The sequence below is a fragment of the Catharus ustulatus genome, chromosome 13, assembly GCF_009819885.2.
Source record: "Catharus ustulatus isolate bCatUst1 chromosome 13, bCatUst1.pri.v2, whole genome shotgun sequence".
NCBI lineage: Eukaryota > Metazoa > Chordata > Aves > Passeriformes > Turdidae > Catharus > Catharus ustulatus.
The window spans coordinates 12,030,135-12,050,947 of NC_046233.1; the positions used below are offsets into that span (position 1 = coordinate 12,030,135).

Here is a 20,813-nt window from a genome sequence, read left to right on the forward strand (position 1 = left end):
TTTGGGGTGATTTTCTGGTTTTTGACAGAAATATTTATTTAAAGAACAGGACTTTAAATGCCACAACCTAGTAGTCACTCATCTGGTTTGCTATATTTTCTTTGGAAATAATAGAAATGATTGTTTTTGAGGAACAAACAAGAAAGTTAGTGATGGAATAAAGTATCCCTTTGTTTCATCTTAATACCTCTTACACAGGATAAAATCATAAATGTTTTATTAAAAAATGAAGCTTCATTTAGCTGGATGTAGCTTTAAAATATTAATGGTGTACATATCAAAGCTGTACTTTTTATTTGTCTAAAGACAAACAGTATTTAGCAGCACTGAATTTGAATTGTTGTGCTGCTTAAAATTATATAATTGATTGTGCTCTTTTATTAGAGGTGTTGTATTTCCCTTTCACTCAACTGTTTGCTTTTGTCACTGTGTGCTGTTAACGTGGATTTTTCTTTGTGAAGGACCTAACTGCATTTGTCTTGTTTCCTTTTTCCAAGCTACTCTTCAAGATTCCTTTTCCAGGAAGTGACCAGATCAAACTGCATGTCTTTTATTTCAATATTGCATTGGATATAGGCAAAGTCTAATACTTTACCTTCCTTTGCTGCTTCTAAATTTAAAACAATTTTGCATGTTGGAAGATACTCCTCAGTTTTTCTTAGCATGACCTTCATAGAGGCTTTATCAGCTTTGTTTGTGCTACTTCAGCATGGCTGATCAAGTTTATTGACATACTCTAATGATTACAGGCATTTCCTCCCTCTGAAGAACACAGACTTGTTTCTGACATGTAGAACTCAAACATGATAGATCCTTGGATGGCTTGACAGAGGAGATGGTAGAGGTGTTTGTGTCTTTGTTCTCTTCAGAACAATATGGAACACTGCTTCTTCTGGCAGATGAAGTGTAAAGTATATCCAAGGGGCTTTTGTGTGACATCTTTGGCAAAAGAACCTTTTTATCTCTTATAAGGAGTTACCACCTACTACTTGTAGTTGAGTTGAACTCACATTTACAAATAAATAACTGTAATAGATGTGTTATTTGACATACAAGAAATGAACTTCTTCCACTTATGCCCCTATGGCCAAACTGCTTTCCCTTTCTAGCTCTCAGTTACAGACCAACCATAGTGGCTGGTTTTCATCTGAAGACAATTCATGCAATTACATAACGCTTCTAATTTTAAGCTTTGCTGTGCACTCAAATGTTGTGGGTTGCCAATCTGATTTCTATCAAATGATCTGGAGTTTGAAGCTGCACAGCTCCCTGTTTGTGCTCTGAGCTGCTGATGGCCTGTTTGGGAAATGATGGTGGGGTGCTTGAACTCCATGAGTTCCTTTTCTTTTCAAAGTGTTTCCTAACAGGAGTTGTATCAGTTTTGATCCACGATTTGCATTGCTTTACAGAAGGTTTCATCATGTGTAATTCATGAGTGCATGCCTCTCCCTGCCTCACACCTCCTATTTCTGTTTGAATTTTGGGGGATTCCATATCCTGTAAAACATCTTCCTTATTCATCACAGTGCCTCCCCTAAGGTAACTAGCAAAGTCCTGTGGGACTTGTAACATCTCCCAGGGTGCAACTGTATATGAAACAGGAATAATTTAGTTGTTTCTGAATAAAGTTTCTTAAAAAAAAAAAGTGGGGGGAGGGCAGCTGTGAAAGGGAAGTTGGATATTCACTGCATGATATAGACAATATTTCCTGAGACAGGAGATACTAACCTCAAAGAATTTAAAATAAAACATTGATTCAATTTTTTTTTTTGAAAGTGGAATAGCGGAGGTAAAAATGGTAGAATAGTTGGTCTTTTTATCCTGTGTGCAGATGAAATTGATTAAACCTTAAAAACTCGCCTCAGTCCACCCGGTTTATTAATTGAAGAATTTCCTCTTCCCCAGAATGGGAAGTGCACATTAAAACAGAGCTTTGCCCTTGAGTAGCAATGATACTTGAGAACAGTACATTTTCTACAATCCTATTTTCTCTTCTACACTAGAGGAAATCCTAACATGGTAAAAAGCATATTTAAAAAAAAAAAAGTATGTTTAAGGAAGTCCTCTTTCATTTCCTTGTAGAGCATGAAATCAAATTATAGCCCATGGCCCACAATTATTTTATTTTTACATTTCAAATTCCATTTTCTGCTTCCTTTTGCTGCCTATGAACAAGAGTTGTACTGTTTGTGCAAAGTCAGCTAAAAAGATTACCACAAACAGGACAGGACGCAGTAGCTTAAAGAAGCCATCACTCAGAATCTATATCCCATGTTTGTGTGGCATGGAAAACCTCCCCTTTGTTCACACAGGGACCTGATCCCCTCTTCTTCCCTCCACTCACCAGGTTTTACCTTTTGAAGCCAAATCAACTTTATATTGATGTATTATTTGGATTCTAATGCCATACTTTAGTTATGCTTGCCAAAATAATACGACTTAAAAATGCTCTCATATTCTTGATCTACATTTGGTAAAGACAAAGCATTGAGATGTTATTTCTTTATTGAAAATGCCTTTGGGGCGAGCCTTTCAGTAAGGAATTGGTAGCTAATGTAGTCCTTGGATATTATAACTGGATGGTTCTGAAAGTGGGCTCAGTGCATGTATAATAAAGTAGTATTGCACTTTTGGAACTGATAACTAATACATGAGGCTGAAGTGTTGGTTTTTTTGTTTCTCTTCCTAGATCTAATGTCATCTTTTTCTAAATTAGCGTTAATATTATATTTTGCTGGGGGTTTGGGTATAAAATTTGCAAGCATGCAGCAGGCTGCACAAATGGAAGGTGTTTTAAGTTCATGTACATGCAGAACTGCAACAACTCTGTGGTTGAGGTTGAAGGAGATTTGGTTTTTAAGATGTAATGTTCTGTTCCAGAACAAAACATGGCAATTATAGTGCTTTACTGTTTTTGAAAATGCATGTGGTGTCTTGGTTTCTCCCATGGTGTTTCCCCGTGAACACTGGCACAAGAGCTGGTTTTTACTAATTGTGTGTGACACTAAGCACCTTTATGGGGAGTGAATTTGATGGAGGGGATGAAGGTCTGCAGCTTTGTTGCCTAGAGCTCTGGGTAGGCTTTTTTTCATATTTCAGAAAAGTTTTGAAGATAGATTATAGTAAATAATGCAAATATAGAGAATGCAGTGAATTTTCTCCTAAAGATTTAAATTCATCAATACTTTTAAAATGCATACTGTTCTTTTTCAGTGTACTCAGGCAGCACATGGTGAGTTCTTTCAGCATCCAAGAGTGAGAGCTAGTTAAGAATGATGTTGCAAGTGGTATCATTTTGATCTTCTTGTGAAAAAATTGAGCTGATGACCACTTTAGGGAAGCTTGAGTTGCTGCCTTCTGCTCTTTAGAAACTTGTCATAATCTCTGACATCTGTGATTCAGGTAATCTCCTGAGTAAAGAGTAATGAATTACTTCATTGATGACTTTTTATAATCAGATCCTCCTCAAAATTCAGGAGTTGGTGTTCAAAGCAGTAGCTGGACCTTTTCTTTATCTTGTCTGTGAAGGTATTTTTCTTATTTTCTGAGTTTTGTGTTCCCTGTCACTTTGATACAAATGAGTGCTGCTGCCTCCAGGTTTAGCTGGCACTTGCAGTCTTTGTGATGCTGTGCTGCTGGTCTTGTGTTTTTCCTGTATCTGGCTGTCATCCAGAATCTCTCAGTTCATGTTTTATCTTTCTTGTTTGTTTTTCTTCACTCAGACTATCTACTTTATTTTTGCTGTGGTTCAGCTGCTTATCTTTGAAGTATAATTCCCATCTTTCTCCACCCCCTTGTGTTTTCTGATGACAACTTGTTTATTTCATTTGCTTTTTACAGGGTTTCATCTGAGCTGTGTGTCATCACACAAAGGGTACTCCAATAATTGATCTTTCATTTTCAAGCAAAGTGAGAAATCACGTCAGGATTTATCTTTCTCTGTGTTCTTGAACGTCGTTCATAGATGAAGTGGCAAATAAAAGGTTACACCCCTGTTTTCTCTGTGGAAGAAATAATTGGAGTATCTCAGTTTAACTTTTTCATTGATTCCATGTGGCCTGCTTCAGTGCAGATAAAATATTTTTGATTGCTGTTCTTCCTTATATGCAGACCTGTCCTTTGCATGTGTCTTTGCCTTGTTCAAAGGCAAATTAATTTCAAGCCATTTTCTTGCTCTGAAGACTTGAGGAATATTTGAATCATCCATAATCTCTTCCCTATTACTGTTCTTAACTGTGTAGGCCCATATTCTGTCTCCTTTTTTGAGGAGTTCAGTTCTCTGTTCTTTGAGTTCTTCTATTCCATTTTGCACTGGACCCTATGGTTGAAATTCTGTTGTCAGGTAGTGCAGTTGTGAGTAAAATTTTCACCTTTTAAAATTCGTTTTACTGTTTATTGTGTCTCCACATAGTATATCTGCAATATTTTTATGACCCAACTGAAAAATCTGTCTAAGTGAGGTTGTATTCATGAGAATACTGATATAATCCATCTTTGCTTCACTGTTCCTTGTTAAATCTTACTCTGCCGCAGAAAATTATTCAGAAATACTATTCCTTTTGTTGACTGAACTCTGATATGATAATAAGCAGGTTGTTTACTAGAGATTATTTAAGCAGTGAATTTGAAGTTAAACATAATCTAAATCTGCTATTACCATTTATATGTTAGGAGGACAACATGTATTGAACAAGGGGTTCTGTGGTAATGGAAGAGGGTTTACAGTTGCCAACTTTCCTGATTTTAAATGTGACATTGATGAGTCCTTGTACTCGTCTCTAGATGATTTTGTTTTAGTATTTAATGAACCTTATGACTCATGGGCAATGAAGGAAATTGGTTCTAGAATAAACCAAAATGTAAAACTATGTAGGAGAAGATGTGGGATTGGAAAGAAGCTGAATTGACAAGGGTGGTTTATTAAACAGCTCAAAAAGGAAGGTTGAGGAATTAAGTTTTGCATTATTTTTTTGCCTTGTTACTCAAGGGTCCTGTAAACCTTGAGCACTCCTGCCTTGATTTGCACAAGCAGACACATCCAAAACATTTCAAAACATCCTCACGCCTCGGTGAGAAGGCAGTTCAGGTGTTTCTGTCAGTGCTGTTGTGGTCTTTGCCTTGGCTCCACGACTCCACTGAAGGGCAGCTCTTCCCACCCTCCCACCCTGCTGCTGTGCCAGCCCTGCCTGCCTTGCCTTCTGTCCCACCTTGGGCCATCTCTTGGGAGCTGTGGCCACTCAACGTTGGGGCTTTGGAGGAGGCACAGTAATTGTGCTGACAGTGTTTGTGAACTTGTGTGTGCTGCTGCTTTCCTTGACTTGAAGCATTTTTATCTGGAGTGTCATGGTATGTCTTCTGGTGTTTCTGGAGTTTTCCCATGGAATGTACAGTTATTTTTCTTTGTTCTTTTTCTTGTTGCTATGCAGTGTCCTGGGGCAGACAATCTCAATCTTCTAGCAATCTGGTTGATGATTTTTATGGCTCTTTTAAAGTGTTGTTAATAGATTCATAAATACAGAATTTTCAAGCATTTGCTTTATAACAAATGATTTTGAAACTTTTGATTTAGAGTTTCAAGGTAAAGTGACGCCTTTTACCAAAACTACATATTACAGTTCAGTGCAGATTTTGTGTTCCTTTGGAGGGAAAATTTCCACACTGTATATAGAATACATCTTACCAACTGCCCTTTTCAAGGGCAGGTTTGGGTCTGGTTGCTTTGGCTTAGTTCTGGAGCATGAGGGTCGCTGTGCTTTCGTAGTCACTGAAATGTTTGGTAAGGCTCAAGCTGCAGCATTGTTGTGCTACCAGAATGTCCTTTTTATAGTGTTAATAAAGAATTGGGCTTGATGGTTTGGGTTTCTTTATTTATTCCCATTCCTTTTGAGCATGTCAGCTGTATAGAACAGTGTAATACAAAATATGTGTGTTAAGTTTAAAACAGCCCTGTTGTATGTATTCACAAAAATGAGTCCATTCTGATTGCTAAGTGCTTTGTCCCACTCAAACTATTTTCATGCCATATGTTTCCCTTGGTTTCTGACCTTTAGGTCTGCACTTGACTGGTGTATAAAGTTTGAGCCTTTTGTACAGTCTTGATGATGTTTGTGTTGAAGTTTAAGCAAGCTCTAAATCAATATAATTCCCAAAACAATAAAAATGCAAACTACTTTTGAAGATACAAAGTCCATTCCTGGTTTGTCAGGGGGAGATATTTGAAATGCTTGGTGAAAATTCTGCAGGGGCACTGGAAATACCATAATTATCCAACTAGTGCTCTGAAGGGCTTAACATTCATTATTACAAGATGAAAGCTCTGCTAGGTTGAAATAGTCATTTGTAGCCTTTTTTCCCCTTGTCGTTCCCACCCGCTCATTCACCCATGCACTTCAACCTCGGAATGATTTCCTATCCTGAGTTCATGGGAATTAGGAACAAGGGTAGCTGTTGTCATAGCCATTGTAAAAGCCTTAAAAGCAAAAAAAGGCAAGGGGAAAGCTGGAGAGGGCAGAGGAACAAGGAATAGTTGTATTGATTTCTTGTTCTTCTGATCTTAAGGCCAATGTTAAAAGTACTAAAGTTAGAAAGCTGGAATTTTACATGATTTCTAGCTTTTATCATCTTTCAAAATGTGCTTTTTTTGGCATATGACTTTCTAGTACTTCAACTTTAATTTTTTTTTTTTTTTTTTACTTCTTTATGTTTAAACTTGTTCAACACTTGAGACTGTTGCACTTTTCTGTTTTGGTATTCAGAGTATTTCAGTTACCTCAAATGAAACAAGAAAATTCTGAATGTAATTAGTGGAAAACCCAATGTTCATTAAAAGCTTCCTTCAAAACTTATTTCAATCCATGAAGTTCAGGTTGCTTCAATCAAAAGATTATGGGCTCATGACAACAATACTTTGAAAAATAAAAATAATCCTTAAGCATGATAGGTAACATCAACCTAAAATTTAGGAGCCTTCCCATGAAGAGATCTAGGAATCAGATCTCTGTTCTTGTTTGAAATTACTTGTTCAAGTTAGATGGATCTGAATTGGGAGTGAATGACAATACACTGCAGGTCTTAAATTGCCTCTTCCTAATGTTGAGGGACTCAAGAATTTCTTTAGACTTGGGGTAAACTTGTCTCTGGTGGTGATCACAGTTTTTTAATGAAACTTTTTGACTTAGAAAAGTGGGAAGCAGGTAGGGACTGGGACTTGTGGATGTTTTTGTGGAGTACCTGGTTGGCTCTATTTGGGGTTGCTCTGAGTGCAACTCCCTGCATTGTTGCAGTGTATTTTTTTGGCTGTGTTAGATTCTTGCTTGGCTGCTTAGATTATAATTTTTAATTGAGGCAAGTGTCATGCCTGTGTTGCTACAAGCTTCATTTTCTTAGTATTTTTTTTTAATGCAGTGGTAACAGCCTTAGACTTAACTATTACATTCTTCCCTGCTTCTTATGACTTGATGATAGCCTATAATAGCTGAAATTCCCAAGGTCTTAATTTCAAAAGGGCTGTGCAATTCAGTGCTTACTTTGACTTGTGTTTTGTTTGTCTTTCTGGGCATTTGTACATATGCTGACAATTTTAAATGGAAATTACTTGAGCAAATGATCCTTAATCTTTTTATGCTGTGGCAATACTGACTGTGAGTTCTCTTCCAGGTGCCCAGATTATCGATTTAATGATGCTTGTGATAGATGTGACAAAAGGGATGCAGACACAGTCAGCAGAGTGCTTGGTAATTGGGCAAATTGCCTGCCAGAAGATGGTGGTAGTTCTGAACAAAATAGATCTCCTTCCAGAGGGGAAGAGACAGAGTGCCATTGAGAAGATGACTAAGAAAATGCAGAAGACCTTGGAAAATACCAAGTAAGTGAACAGTAATACTAAGAAGTAATTTGTCACAAAATTTGGGTTGTTAAAAATACCAACATTTCTCTTCCAACACACTTCTAACCATACTGGCACATCCAGCAAAAATTATGAGAAGAGTGAAAAGATTTATAGAAACACAGGTGCAATTCCAAAATCATATCTGCAAGTATCATGTGCAGAGAAATATTCTCCTGTAATTAAGCTTTTTGATTTAAAGAGCTGCTTGGAGTTTGGATAGGATAATACAAAGCCAGAATATCCAGGTGAAGAATGTGATGTGGTTACAGAAACTGCAGCACATCTTTGCTTTGCTCAGGCATACAAGGGGGCATAATTATTGGGTCCCATTTTGAGTTGAAGAATCTAAGAAGCAGGATTCAGGGTTCAGAGGAGAGAGAACCAAAATTCAGTTTTTGCATGTGCAGTGTGTGCTTGATGGTGCTTTGAAAGCACTGCTGCTCTGGATGTGATTGCAAAGTGCTTGTCCTGTTGTATCTCAGGGATGTGGAGTTTAATTTCTCAACAACCTTTTTCCCACTTGACTTTGAATCTCCCTAATGTGTGGTTTTAAAATGCTTTTCTATTCCTAAACTATTCTTACTAGCAGGATATATTCTGGAACCATTTGACAATTGCCTCTAATGGCAATTTTGGTTTTTAGTTTTTGTTTTTCTTTCAAATAGTTTACTTATTGAAATATTTTCACTACACACATAGGTGTGCATGTGGAATTCCATAGCAGTAAGCAAAGTCAAAGCTGTTGCAGTTGTAGAGTAGTTGCCACCAATGCTGAGGAAATTATTGTAATGTTGTCAGGAGATTGTATGGAAGGGAAAAAAAAAAGAGCAAAGTAACTGTTGTATATTTGAATAGTTTGGTACTTGTGAATTTATCTAATCAAAACTTGGTTTTCTGTGAATTGGTACCAAAATTAAAAGCAGATTGTCTCTATGAATGGAATTTCTATTTTTAAAAACATTTTTTTGCACATCAGCTTCTTTTTGTCAGCAGGATTTAAATTCTGCTGAGAGAAATTTGGTGTGATGGACTAAGAGTTTCAGTAGGGCTGGATCATGTTTAGAAGTGCCTCCAGATGCAGTACACAATTACTGCAGTTTGTTCTGGTGTATGGGAAGAGGAGTAAAGCATCTGGTTCAGCATAAATTTTGGTTTATGGCAATACAGTGCTCTGAAATACTTGTATGAAAATAAATTTCCTAAAGTTTTATGGTTAATCACAGGAATTTTCAGTGCACATTTTTACTGCCCTTTGTCCTTAGATGCCTCAGGCTTATGGCATGTAAACAAAGAAAATACCTCATGTGCCTGATTGCAGCTGGGTCACTGAGGGAGCTCCCTTTATAGAACTCAACATTTCTTCTTTAGCAAAGCACCATCTCTTCTCTCCAGTTTGCTCCCTTTTGTGAGAAAATCATTGGAGGGTGGGTGTCAAGAGGATGGCCAAAATAATTATTTTTTGTTTGAATCTGTTGCATAAGAATTAAGTGTCTATGAGAACCAATCACATTTTGATGTAATTACTGATCATTATTCCATTCCTTTAATATATACTTTGTGGTTAATTCTGATTTTTGAAAAAAATGCAATAAAAACCACTAGGTTATAATTTAGTTAAGTCTACTGACTGAATTTGTAAAAAATAAAAAGAAAAGCTGCTGTAAGTTAAGGACTTGAATAATAAAACTGATTGTAGGATAAAAGGTAAACTGAGGTCAGCTGGCTGTACTTCTCTCTAAACCTTTGAGTTTTGCAGACTTTGATTTCAGTAGATTTAGATCTTTGTCTACAGATCTTGCAGACTCAGGTAGGCATCATGAGGCATCTTGCATTTGGCTCCTGTTTTGAAGGTTATGACTTTACAGTTAGAATTTTAGTTGTTTAATGAAAGTTAAAAATGTGCTAGTCTCCAGGTGAAATGACTTTGGATGCAAACCACTGCATTAAGACTGAGGAACAACAGAAATAAACTGAATCTTGCATTTGACTGTCACAGCACTGAACCAGTAGCTAATGTGGAACAGGACTGAAGCTTTCCTAGTGAAGTCCAGTAGTGCTGATCTGCTGGTAATTCAGGAAGAAATTGTCAGTGCAAATGGGGAAAGAACAGATAAATTGGAATTTTAGGGAGTTTCCTAGCCTTCAGTGAGCCTGGAAGTTCTTTATATTGACATGTGTAGGAGATCTGTGGTCTAATGGTGAATGTCTTTCTCTCTTTCAGATTCTCTGGGTGTCCTATTGTTGCTGTTGCAGCAAAGCCTGGGGGACCAGAAGCCCCAGAGACTGAGAATCCTCTGGGTATTTCTGAATTAATTGAGGTACTCACTGAAGAACATAACAGCATGAAAGCATCCATTCTCAGATGCTGAAAACTCTTACTTAGATGGCATGATGTTTATACTGTGAAGGGCAGGACACCTAAAATAACTGAGAGCAGTTATAGCTTGCAATAGACTTGTCACCCTTTCTGTAATTAACTTAGGGGAAGGAACATCCCTATGGAGGGATGCCACTGTTACATAAACAGCAGAAAAAAGTCCCAAAACAAAGGCATTATTCTTTGAAGACTTGTCAGATTCTGATTTGGATGCTGCCAGGTTTAAAGTACTTGTAAATTGCTGAATTTAAGGTGCAGCATCAATCATCAAAAAATCTCGAGATGCCTGGCCCTGGGCAGCCCAGTTTGTGGAAAGGCAGGATATTGCACAGGGCTGCTGAGCACTGGATGCTGTGTCAGCTCCCAGGCTCCTGTGAGCCAGGATGGCCATGGGGATAGGATGTGGTATGGCCTTAGACTAGGCTTAGCCAGGACCAGTCTGCCCCCAGCAGTTTCTAGAGATGAGGAGATAGGCAAGTGCTTGCTTCTGCTTTTATCTGGTTCCTGTTAGATTTGCTGGGATGTTCTCCAGGGTTAAAGCTTTGAAGGAAACACTCACTGCAGCTGTTCTGTCAACTGAAACCTAATATTGGACGAGCTGGCAAATGCTGTGTGAGCCCTGCCATTGAACTTGGAGCTATTATCCCTTCTGTCCTTCCTAAGAGACGCTCCATTGTTCTGCCACTACAGACTGGGCTTGGGCTGCAGTTTTTGACCTTAAAAACAGATGTTAAAGGCAATACCAAGTGTATATGCAGGTGATATAACAGAGATCAAAAGTGATTTGAGACAGGAGTGAACCAGTTCCTTTGAAGCACTGTAGAGTAAATGACTTCCTTTGTATAATTAAAATCTTTTGTCTGATGTATTTTAAGAAGTGTAGTATTTGTCAACAAAAGAAAAATGCTAAACTCTGAATTTCTCTAGAAAATTTACTTATGTGGTTTTTTTTTTAAGGGATTGATCCTTTAGGAAACACTAAAAAAAATCTGAAGGGGAAGTTGAATTTGAAAACTTAACCTAGTATTAGTTCTTCTGGGAGGGATTCAGAGATGGGCTTTATGGGGCACTAATATCTGTATATAAGTTCATTTTCCAAAAAAGCTGGAGTAGCAAAATGCACTGTAAAATTGTACTTTTGAGAGAGGGATGAAAAAGGGGGAGATGACACACGTACAGTTTTTTTTTTCTTTGCTTTGCTGCAGTGTTTATATTGAGTTTGGCAGCAACTTTATCGCCAGTGAGGTTTTGCTAACCAAGCTAAATGTGCAGCACCAAATCTTTCTAAGGCAGAAAATCGAACTGTTCCTGCTGCTAAGTGTGCAGCCCCTCTATGGCACGCACAGTTAATTTGACATTGGTGAGTTCTAAGCTCATTGGGAGATGCCTGAAATCAGTAAAATTGCAAGCTTGTTCAATCAATCATCTGCTTGCCTGCCTTCTGCTGTGTTGCTGTCATGACTTTTCACCCAGGCATGGTGCTGCTTTTATCTTTTTTTTCAGGTCTTGAAGTCTGAGGCTTACCTGCCATCAAGAGACCCCTCAGGACACTTCCTTATGGCAGTCGACCACTGTTTCTCTATCAAGGGTCAAGGCACAGTGATGACAGGGACTATTCTTTCTGGCTCTGTTAGCCTTGGTGACAATGTGGAGATTCCTGCCCTGAAGGTGAGTCTCTCATTTTCATTCCCCCTCGTTTTCCTGATAGAGACACTCAACAAAGAAGAGAGTGTTCTCATCCAATCTGAAGTTATTCAGTTCTTTCAAGTTTTGTTTTTGTACTCTATTATAAGACAGTTTATAACAGTAAGAGACATAGTGATTTTTAAATAAGGCAGTCAGTAAAGTTACCTGCTCAGTAATTTAGATGGATGAAGAGAAGACTGATCTGGATTAGTGTATTAGGCTTTCAAATTCAGAGAAGCAAAGTGGGCACGTTTCCAAGATGGGATGCACCCAAGGACTGAACAAAGTTTGAGGGAGGTTACTTTTATTTGAGAAACGCTGCAGTGAGAAGGTTTAAAAAAGAATCCATGTAGGTAGGCTTCCAGAAATGTCTGAAAGCGAAGGAAATGACAAGAAGAGGGCATTGAAATGCTTGATGCACATTCTCTTTGTTTGCTGAAGCTTTAATTTGTGTCAGCATGTTCTGAGAGAGTTGCTGGATGCAGTAGGTGGCTTGCTGCTATTGGGCTCTTCAGAGAGCCTGCAGAAAGTCAAAGAGACCTTCCAATGGCCTTTGAACTGCTCAACTGTTGTTGCTATTTAATTTCCTTAAAATGTATTCATCCTTTAAAAGGAAACAAAGTGACTTTATGCTTGGAACATGTGAAATCTATTTCACAGGTGCTGATTATCACTGCTTTGACTTTCCCTTAGTATTAATTGCCCCAAATGAATCAAGACTTGAATATTTTGCAGCTACCACTTAAAAGTGGACTCAGCTGATTACATTCTGTGAGCAGGCAAGTTGTGACCTAACAAGCCTGGATGGGACTCTTGATGCTGTCAGTATTATCTTCAAGTCATTTTACTATAAGGCCTTTATTTCATTGAGTGAATGTGCTGTTTGCTCATCTTTGACTGTACTGGTTGGACAAGTGAAGGACTACATGAAGCATTCTAATTTCACCTGAAGTATTTGACTGATAGCAGATATTTCTGGCCAGCCTCTTCAGTGATACCTGTGGCCATCTAGTTTATATCCAGTTGTCCTTTGCATAGAAGTGATTTTCATTCTGACATTTCTGCTTCCCCAGGTGAGTTCCTCACTGCCCATATTCTTACTTACAGCATGATGCCTGTTTGGAAGCCATGCTTTCAATTCCTGCACAGAATATGCTTGCTGCAATTGTAGTTCTAGCTTCAACCTCTCCTGGCTTCCACTTGGCAGTGTTCTTTCTTCGCTGTTGTGCCCTGTTCTTAGTCCTGGGCCTGCCTGTGCTTGGGGCCCAAAGAGGGACAAGTAGTGCAAGGAGTGGGAGATGGCTCCTGCCCAAACAGGACCTTGCACAGCAAGGCCACTGCTTTCTTTTTGGCATAGCATTTGCCAAACTTCCTGTCATTTTGTGCTCCAGGAGCTGGGGGAATCAGGGCCGAGTAATTATTTCTTGCAAAGAAAGAATGCATCACTAGATTATATCTGGAAATTGCTATTCTGCTTTTCATCTGCAGTTCAAGAATGTTTTGAAGAAATATGTTTAGGAATACATCTGCTTTTTGAGAAACTGTATGAAGAAAAAAATGACAAAAATATAGTAAATAACTTGTAAATTGGTGTTTAAAAGAACAGGGGAAAAGACTGACTTTTTTCAGTGGGCTTTTTTCCCAGGTGACTTGGAGAATAGTTACTGAAGTGACAGACAACTTGGTAGATAAACAGGTCATTTGCAAAGAAAAGCCAGATCACTTGGCTCTTATGGCATGAACAACTTCCCTCAAAGTTTTATTTTTCCAGTTGCTGTTAATTAAGTAAACCTTGCACTTCTCTGTGTCAAATAGATGTGTCCATGCCTCTGAATGATAGTAGCAGTGGGCAGAGTTTTGTATTTTGGCACTGGCAACTTGTGGATATTCACCTTCATGTTGCAGAGGTATGGAAACCAGGGCACAGTAAAAGGAAGCAGTGTTTGTAGGTTTGAGCTGTGTGTTGTATTACCCCTGCCAGCATCTTGCAGAGCTGGGTTAGTATGGTGAGTGGTGTCTCAGGAGCTCGAGACAACCACCAGTGTATGTTGAGAGTCTCTGTGTCCCAACCCGAGCACCAGAGAAAGAGTCTGGAGACGGCTTCTGTGCTTTCCAGAAGTTGTTTATTTTATCTAATCTAGAAGTTCTTTCCCTGACTAGCTGAGGTCTGTTCAGCAGGTCAGTCCCAGGCACACTGCCTACCTTCAGGGCAGTATTATCTTCTTATACTAAAAACTACATAAACATTTTTTACAATTATCTTCCAATACTTATCACTTATATTGTACACTCTAGTTCTACTCTAAAACAATATAAAAATGCCAACATCACCCAAAAGATGGATGCTAGGAAGGAGAAAGAAGGACAGAACATGCCCAGGTTCCTCCATCTTGACCCTTGACCCCTATTCTAAAAAATCTTAAAATTCTACTTTTTCACCTTTTGATAAACTAACTTATACTCTACTTATTTTTTGTGGCTTGTAATTCTTCATGCAAAGGTGATAATTTTTCCCAGGGGCTAAAATCAAAGGCCCAGGGGTCTTGGGCTCTGTGCCAAGGCTTCTGAGCCCCCTGCCAGGGTCTCAAGGCATCCAGGGCAGCCAGAGGGATGTCCTGGGTTCCCACAGGTTAGGATACCTATAAAAGGTCAAACCTTTCTCAGGCATACAAGGTAACGGAGGAAGCACATTTCACAACACATTGTGGTTTGTGACTCTCTCTGACCTTTTTTTGCCCTGACCCAATGGTAACTGAGATTGACAGCTGGTACATTTAGGGACGTTACAAACTAGCTGCTTTTTTTAAATTTGAAGAACCCTCTCACCAAATGAAGTGGCATCACCTTCCAGTTCTGCTAATGGACTTCGACATCTCTGACCGCTTGAACCTGCACAAAGGAGGGACACAGCAATTAAAAATAAACAGTGACATTCTCAAATGCCCATGCTTGCTCTGATTGAGGCTGAGAGCACCAGCAGTGTATGGATTCCTTTATGCTTTGCCTATGTAAATTGCCATCTGGGGTTGATTATCCATATAGCAAAAAGAAAAATTATATATATGTGTTTGGCAAAAAGCTTTGACACAGCAAACAGTTCACTATCCGATTGAGTTAGTACTATTTGCTCCTTAGCACTTGAAATCCACCTTGAAGAGCATGAACCTAGGATTTCTGCAGCAAAAACATAGTGTTGGCAGAATTCTGAATGTCATTTCAGATTATTTAAGTGGTCCTTCAATCTCTATAGTCTTTGAGTTTATAAACTGTAACAACTTGTGACACTTGTATTTCTACTTTATGGAAATTACTGGAGTTTGAATAATAAGGATTTTTTACAATTTAGTTTCACTTTGTTTTACTGATAGGTTTTTATTTTACTGACATCTAAAGTATAAGTGGTTTAGAGATTTGAGTTTAAATGAGGATGAATGCCAAACTCCAGTGCTGCTGGATCTTTTTATAGCACACTTTAACTGAAAAAGGAAAGTGTTTTCTTTTCAGTGGGGGAAAGGTATTTTTTGCCTTCCTTATCCAGGTGAGGAAGATCATAGAAAAGGTCAAATCTGAACTGGGTGAGGAGGCAGAGAGAGATGTGCACAGCTCATGGATCTGGTTATCCTGAAAGTGTCCACTGGGCCTTGCCTTACCTGTGACTGGGGCTGTGGGTATACAAGACCCAGAGCATGGATGTGGCAGCCAAGGGTGAAGACCACTGCTGGGGCTCTGTTTCAGGAATTGCAAGACGTAGAATCTTTTGTCTTTGTCTTATAGTCAGATTCCTGTCTGTCCTGTGTAATGAATTGCTGATAAATGCTGGAGCAGATTGATGCAAGCTGAGTGACTAGTGGAGGTTAATAACTGACTTGGAACCTCTGAAGTCCAGTGCTGCCATTTGTGCTGAGTATGTGTCAGAAGTTGTGAGTATCTTGAATGCTGAGTACCTGTGTTCCAGCTGAGTGGTTACATTCATGTTTTCCTCTAGGGGATCATGTGTGGATACTAGCTCTGTACTGAATAACATATCTGGTGTTGTATGGTAAAAAGTTGTTTCTCATGTAATAAATCTCATTAAAAGGAAAGAGAAGTATTCTTACCAGCTCCAACCTTGACCATCTTGGAGGTTGGTAGTAGCCAATTGTCATTATTAGTGTGGAGCATCTCAGTCTCAAAAGTTGCATTTATGAAGTGCTGCCCTTGTGTTGGAGAGTAGTCACATGGATTGTTTCTGTAGTCAGGTGAACTTTCCGAACGTCATGTGAGACTTAGATATGAAAACTGGGAGGGAACTTGCTTCTGTTACCTAGTCAAGTCTCCTAGTAAATGAGAGTGTTGGTTTAAGCCAGTAGTGATTCTGTCTTGGCAAGAGCCTGTTGACTTTATGAACTTCAGAGAAGCATTGTTTTGCATGATCCTGAGACGCTTCATGGCTTCATATACTTTCACCATATGAAAAGAGATGTTTTCTTCTAAGCTTTGTTTTGTTGGCTAGATAACCTTGGTCTTTGTTTTGGCAAATGTTCTGTAGCTTTTATGGCTAGTACAAGAAAAAAAATTCTCCACTGTCTGATAGAATAACTCAAATAGTATTTGCCAGGCTGTTTCCTTCAAACCATTGTAGCTGCTAAAATTGTAACAGAGAGATCTGCTTTTTTCCATGTTTTTACTTCAGCCTATCTGATGTCCCAGGACCTCTGATTAGTGAGCTTTAGTATGTATATACATGTAGTAGGAACTATTTGTAGTTTATTTAAGGACTTCTTCACAATTGGAGTTGCATGGTTAAGCCTTGTCAGAGGATGTCAAAAAACAAACTTGGATCAAACTTTGGACCACAAAGACATTTGTATGTGGACTTTCATGGCTCAATCTTAAAGAATATTTTGCTTTTACCATTTTGAGCACTTTGGACCTCCTAATATGCCCTTTTCAGATTGCAGTTTATGTTGACTGCTTCTAGCACTGCAAGTGGAGAGAGCCCTTGCTGTGTGTTCTGAGAGTGTGACTGAATATTGTTTCTACATCTCTTTCTTCCTGTGCTGCTTGGGTTTTTCTTGCCCAATGCTGATATAAACAGCCTTTCAAATGCAACAGGTCCTCTGCTGGGCAGGGAGTTTTGCTTGCCTTGAACATTTTCTTTTCACTGGAATGCTGTGAAAAAGGGCAGTTCAGAGAATCAGGTTGAGGGAGAATTGCCTAAATGCAGCTGGTAAAAATGTGAAAAGGCAGTTTATAGTGCATATTGAAAGATGTGGGTACAAAAATACAAGAGTCTTAAATCCTAAAGCAATAAATTAAATGTAGAAACATAATGTTATACATGCAGTTTAATTCAGTACAAGAATTAAACTTTATTTGCCTGCTGCTTCTAAAGCATGGGTTATGGTTTTTGAGAGATTTTCTTCTTTCCTAGAAAACATCAGTGTGAATCCTACTGGTTTTGCATCTGCTGTGGCATTACTTAAAAGCAAAATATGCAGGATTTGGCTTTTACTGAAAAGTACTCTGCTTTGAGCATTTAGGATATTATCAGTTGTTTTGGAAGAACAAAACTGCTCTGAACAGTTCTTTGTGGTTAAGTAAAGGATGAAAGATCTGATCCTGTGCCTGTGGAATGAAATTTAGATCTGGCAATAAAAACTTCTCAAAACTTCTTGGCTTGATCTCTTAAGAGAATAAGAGTAGCAGATGCTGAGTTCTTTCTGAAGATCAGTTCCCTCATTTTCAAATATGGTTTTGTAACTTTTTACTGTGTGGTTTTTTTGGTACTGTTTTTTATTTGTTTTAGTTCACATTAAAAAAAAAACCAAACCCAAACCAATATCAAGCCCTTAAAAAAAAACAAATCTCAAAGACAAAGACAACGAAACCTGAAGACTGCGAAGCAAAAAAATCTATTTTAAGTTTGCATTAAAAAACCATACAAAATTGTGGTTAACTTTAGACCTTTAAACTTACCAAAAAACCCTTAGGAGTAAAAATGTTCAGCAAGAGATTTGTATGTTTCTATTCATTCGTTACCTGTTATTGAAATACAGTGTTTAGTCAAATCATTTGCAATTTTTAATTGAGTATCATATAGATACAGTAAAGTGAGGGAGCAAGATAAAGGATTTTGTGCATTAAGGTTTGTTTTATTCAGGACCCAGGGATAAGATATAATAGAAAGGGGTTTTGATATACATTGTGGGGCTTTTAATTTTTTTTTCTACTTGGTCTGAGCAGAAGGGAAGGAAGCCAGGGGAGAGCAGCCAACCTGAACAGTGCTAATCCAAACCATACACTGTATTTTTGGAGCTTGTGTGTCTAATGTGATCTCTGTAGGCAGAAAAGTGACCCAGTCAGTGCTGGCCAATTAACTCTTCAAATACTGAAATTCGTCTGCAGCTTTTCTTAGAGGTGGAGGTGTACCCTGTGCTCTGTGCAGATAGAGACAGTTGGAGTACAAGACAGGGGAATTTTTCTCATCCATTAGAAGGCAAAGCGTATGAGTTTCTTCCTACAGCGAATCTGAAAAGGAAAAGATTTGTAACTTCTGTGTTGCTTCTGTCTGTTGAAATCATCCTGAAATGACTGTTGGGATCAAGGCTCCACCTGGACATGCAGCATTGCTGGAAACAGTATTGCTCTCCAACGGAGACTTCTGCAGCATTTCCATGGCTGCTTGCTTGGTTGCAGGATTGTCTGCACTGCTGACTGGTAGTGGTTAATGCACGAGATTAATTTGGAGTGTGTCTTTTGTGCCATTGCCATGCAGATAATTTTGCCCTAATAGTTAGCTATTGCAGAGAGCTGTTACTGTGTAAGAACTGGTACACTCTTCAATAGGGTTTCAAGTGAAAAAATAATGCAAGATGATCTCGACTCTGAAGAAAATATAGTGTGTGATACGAATGTCATACTTTGATATGATGACTGATTTTCTTAGATAAGATACATTTTTTTCTGTCAAGATTTCAGTAAACATTTTGTCCTGTGAGAACTGTTAGAAAAACTGAAGAGAGTTGTGACAGAATTACAAGGTGGGAAAGGAACTGAGCTGAGGAAGGAACCATTATACTGACAGGAGAATGATACAGGCAGAGTTGTTCTGAGGTTGGTCTTGACATCGAAGTATGATGGTTCCACTAGTGACTGCATGTGCTGCCCCATGTGTGTAGGTGTTCTCCCCACTAGTTTGCCACATTTGTCCTCTTTAGAATCCTGGAGACTGCTGGCTGATGTGATGTCCCTGTGTAGTCTCTTGTACTCAATATTCTGTAGCTCTTTTGGAATTGCCAGCATACTGGGTTGCAGGATCTGATGGTAAAGCCTCCAAATCCCAGTGCACAAATGTGCTGCAAATGGAGAAATGGAATTACAATGGTTCTTGTACACTACATGAGTGAGCAGTTTAGAGCTCTAATATAGCACCACATGAGGATAAACAAATATGCAGGTTTGTAACTCCAAAATGAGGCTGAAAACTAAATATCTAATGAGCTGTTAAGATTACTCCTCACATCTAGATTTCATGTTGTCTCAACTTTTCTGTTCACTCTACTTTTTCTCCTGCCTGTCCTTTTTTGTCCATTTTTAGCTTCCTTTCCAGCCTTAGTTTGCTCTTCAAAGTGATTGGTCTTTTCTACTTATACCATAGATTTAAGAAACTTTTTTCTTCTTGCATTTTCTCATCTGCTGTCACAATTTTGTGCTGTGATGGGATGCAGCTGAACAAAAAGGCACATGTTATCCTGGGTCTTGGTAGGTAACATCTTTCCTGTTGAACCATTGCAGCTCCAGGGGCAAGTGTTGTGTTCTTGGCTTTGTGTACCCTGGGGTTCAAGATCAGTTTGAAACTAAGTTAATGGACATTGCTGTAGTAATCACAAGTTTCATCCAAATAAGTTTTTGTTTAACATTATGGTAACTCCTTAAAGCAAAGGATGGCTGGATTGTGTTTGCATAACTTGTTTGCTTAAGCATTGCTGCTGCCAGGTCATTAACTTTATTTTTATTTCTTTTAATGTATCAGGTAGAATTGCTCTCAATGCAGTTTAATTGAAAGCAGATCCAGGTGCACGTACACAAACTGAGCAGGAATTGTAGTGGGATGCTTGAAGGGTAATTGGGAAGGTGACCTCCTGCATGGTACACACAGCCTTCACATGGCACTGCTGCTGGGAATGTCCTGTTATCAGAAGGCTTAGTTAGGGCAGAGAGGAACTCCCATGCTTTAAATATTGAAATTCAAGTGCTGGAGGCTTTGGCAAGATTTCAGTGACCAGAATGAAGGAAGGAAATGTCACTCTTCTTTGGTCATCCATACACAGTACAATTCCTCATTTGATTAAGCTTTTGGGAGCAGAGCAGCTCAGAAATGCCACATTAACAACACTGTGGTCCATATGTTGTGAAGTTCTGCTCAGTTCTGGCCACTGGCAAAGAAAGAATCCAAATATTGAAAACATGACTTAATCAATGCTACTGAAAATAAATATGACCCAGAGACAGAAGAAAATGGATTATTACATAAGTGCCCAAAAATCTGTATTTACTCTGTTACCAGAGTACTTTCTTGAAGTACTGCTATAACACCATAGGAAGTTCTCTGGATTTCATGCCTTGGACTGTGTGTTTCTGACAGGGCTTCACTTAGAGAACTCTCTACATTTTATTCTTTGATACTGACATGAAAATCATGTGGGAATTTACTTTGCTCTTTAAATGTTTATTCAGCTCATCACCTAAAGCTGTCATCACATGCCTGTGACAATAGCATGTATTGTCGAAACTAAATGTGAGATGCAACTTTTCACTTAAATATTCCCATCACTTCATGTTATAATAGCTGGTGCAGCTTGAATTGGAAAAGTTAATACT

General features: G+C 38.6%; 1 protein-coding gene across 2 annotated transcripts in view; it reads left to right on the plus strand.

The window, feature by feature from the left end:
* EEFSEC (eukaryotic elongation factor, selenocysteine-tRNA specific) overlaps positions 1 to 20,813 on the plus strand; it is a 123,074-nt gene that overhangs the window by 24,106 nt on the left and 78,155 nt on the right. For both annotated transcript variants that reach the window (XM_033071872.2, XM_033071870.2), the window contains exons 2-4: positions 7,657 to 7,864; positions 10,110 to 10,206; positions 11,769 to 11,933. In XM_033071872.2, coding sequence (XP_032927763.1) covers positions 7,677 to 7,864; positions 10,110 to 10,206; positions 11,769 to 11,933 — 450 coding nt within the window. In that variant the 5' untranslated portion in view covers positions 7,657 to 7,676. The remainder of the gene's footprint in view (positions 1 to 7,656; positions 7,865 to 10,109; positions 10,207 to 11,768; positions 11,934 to 20,813) is intronic.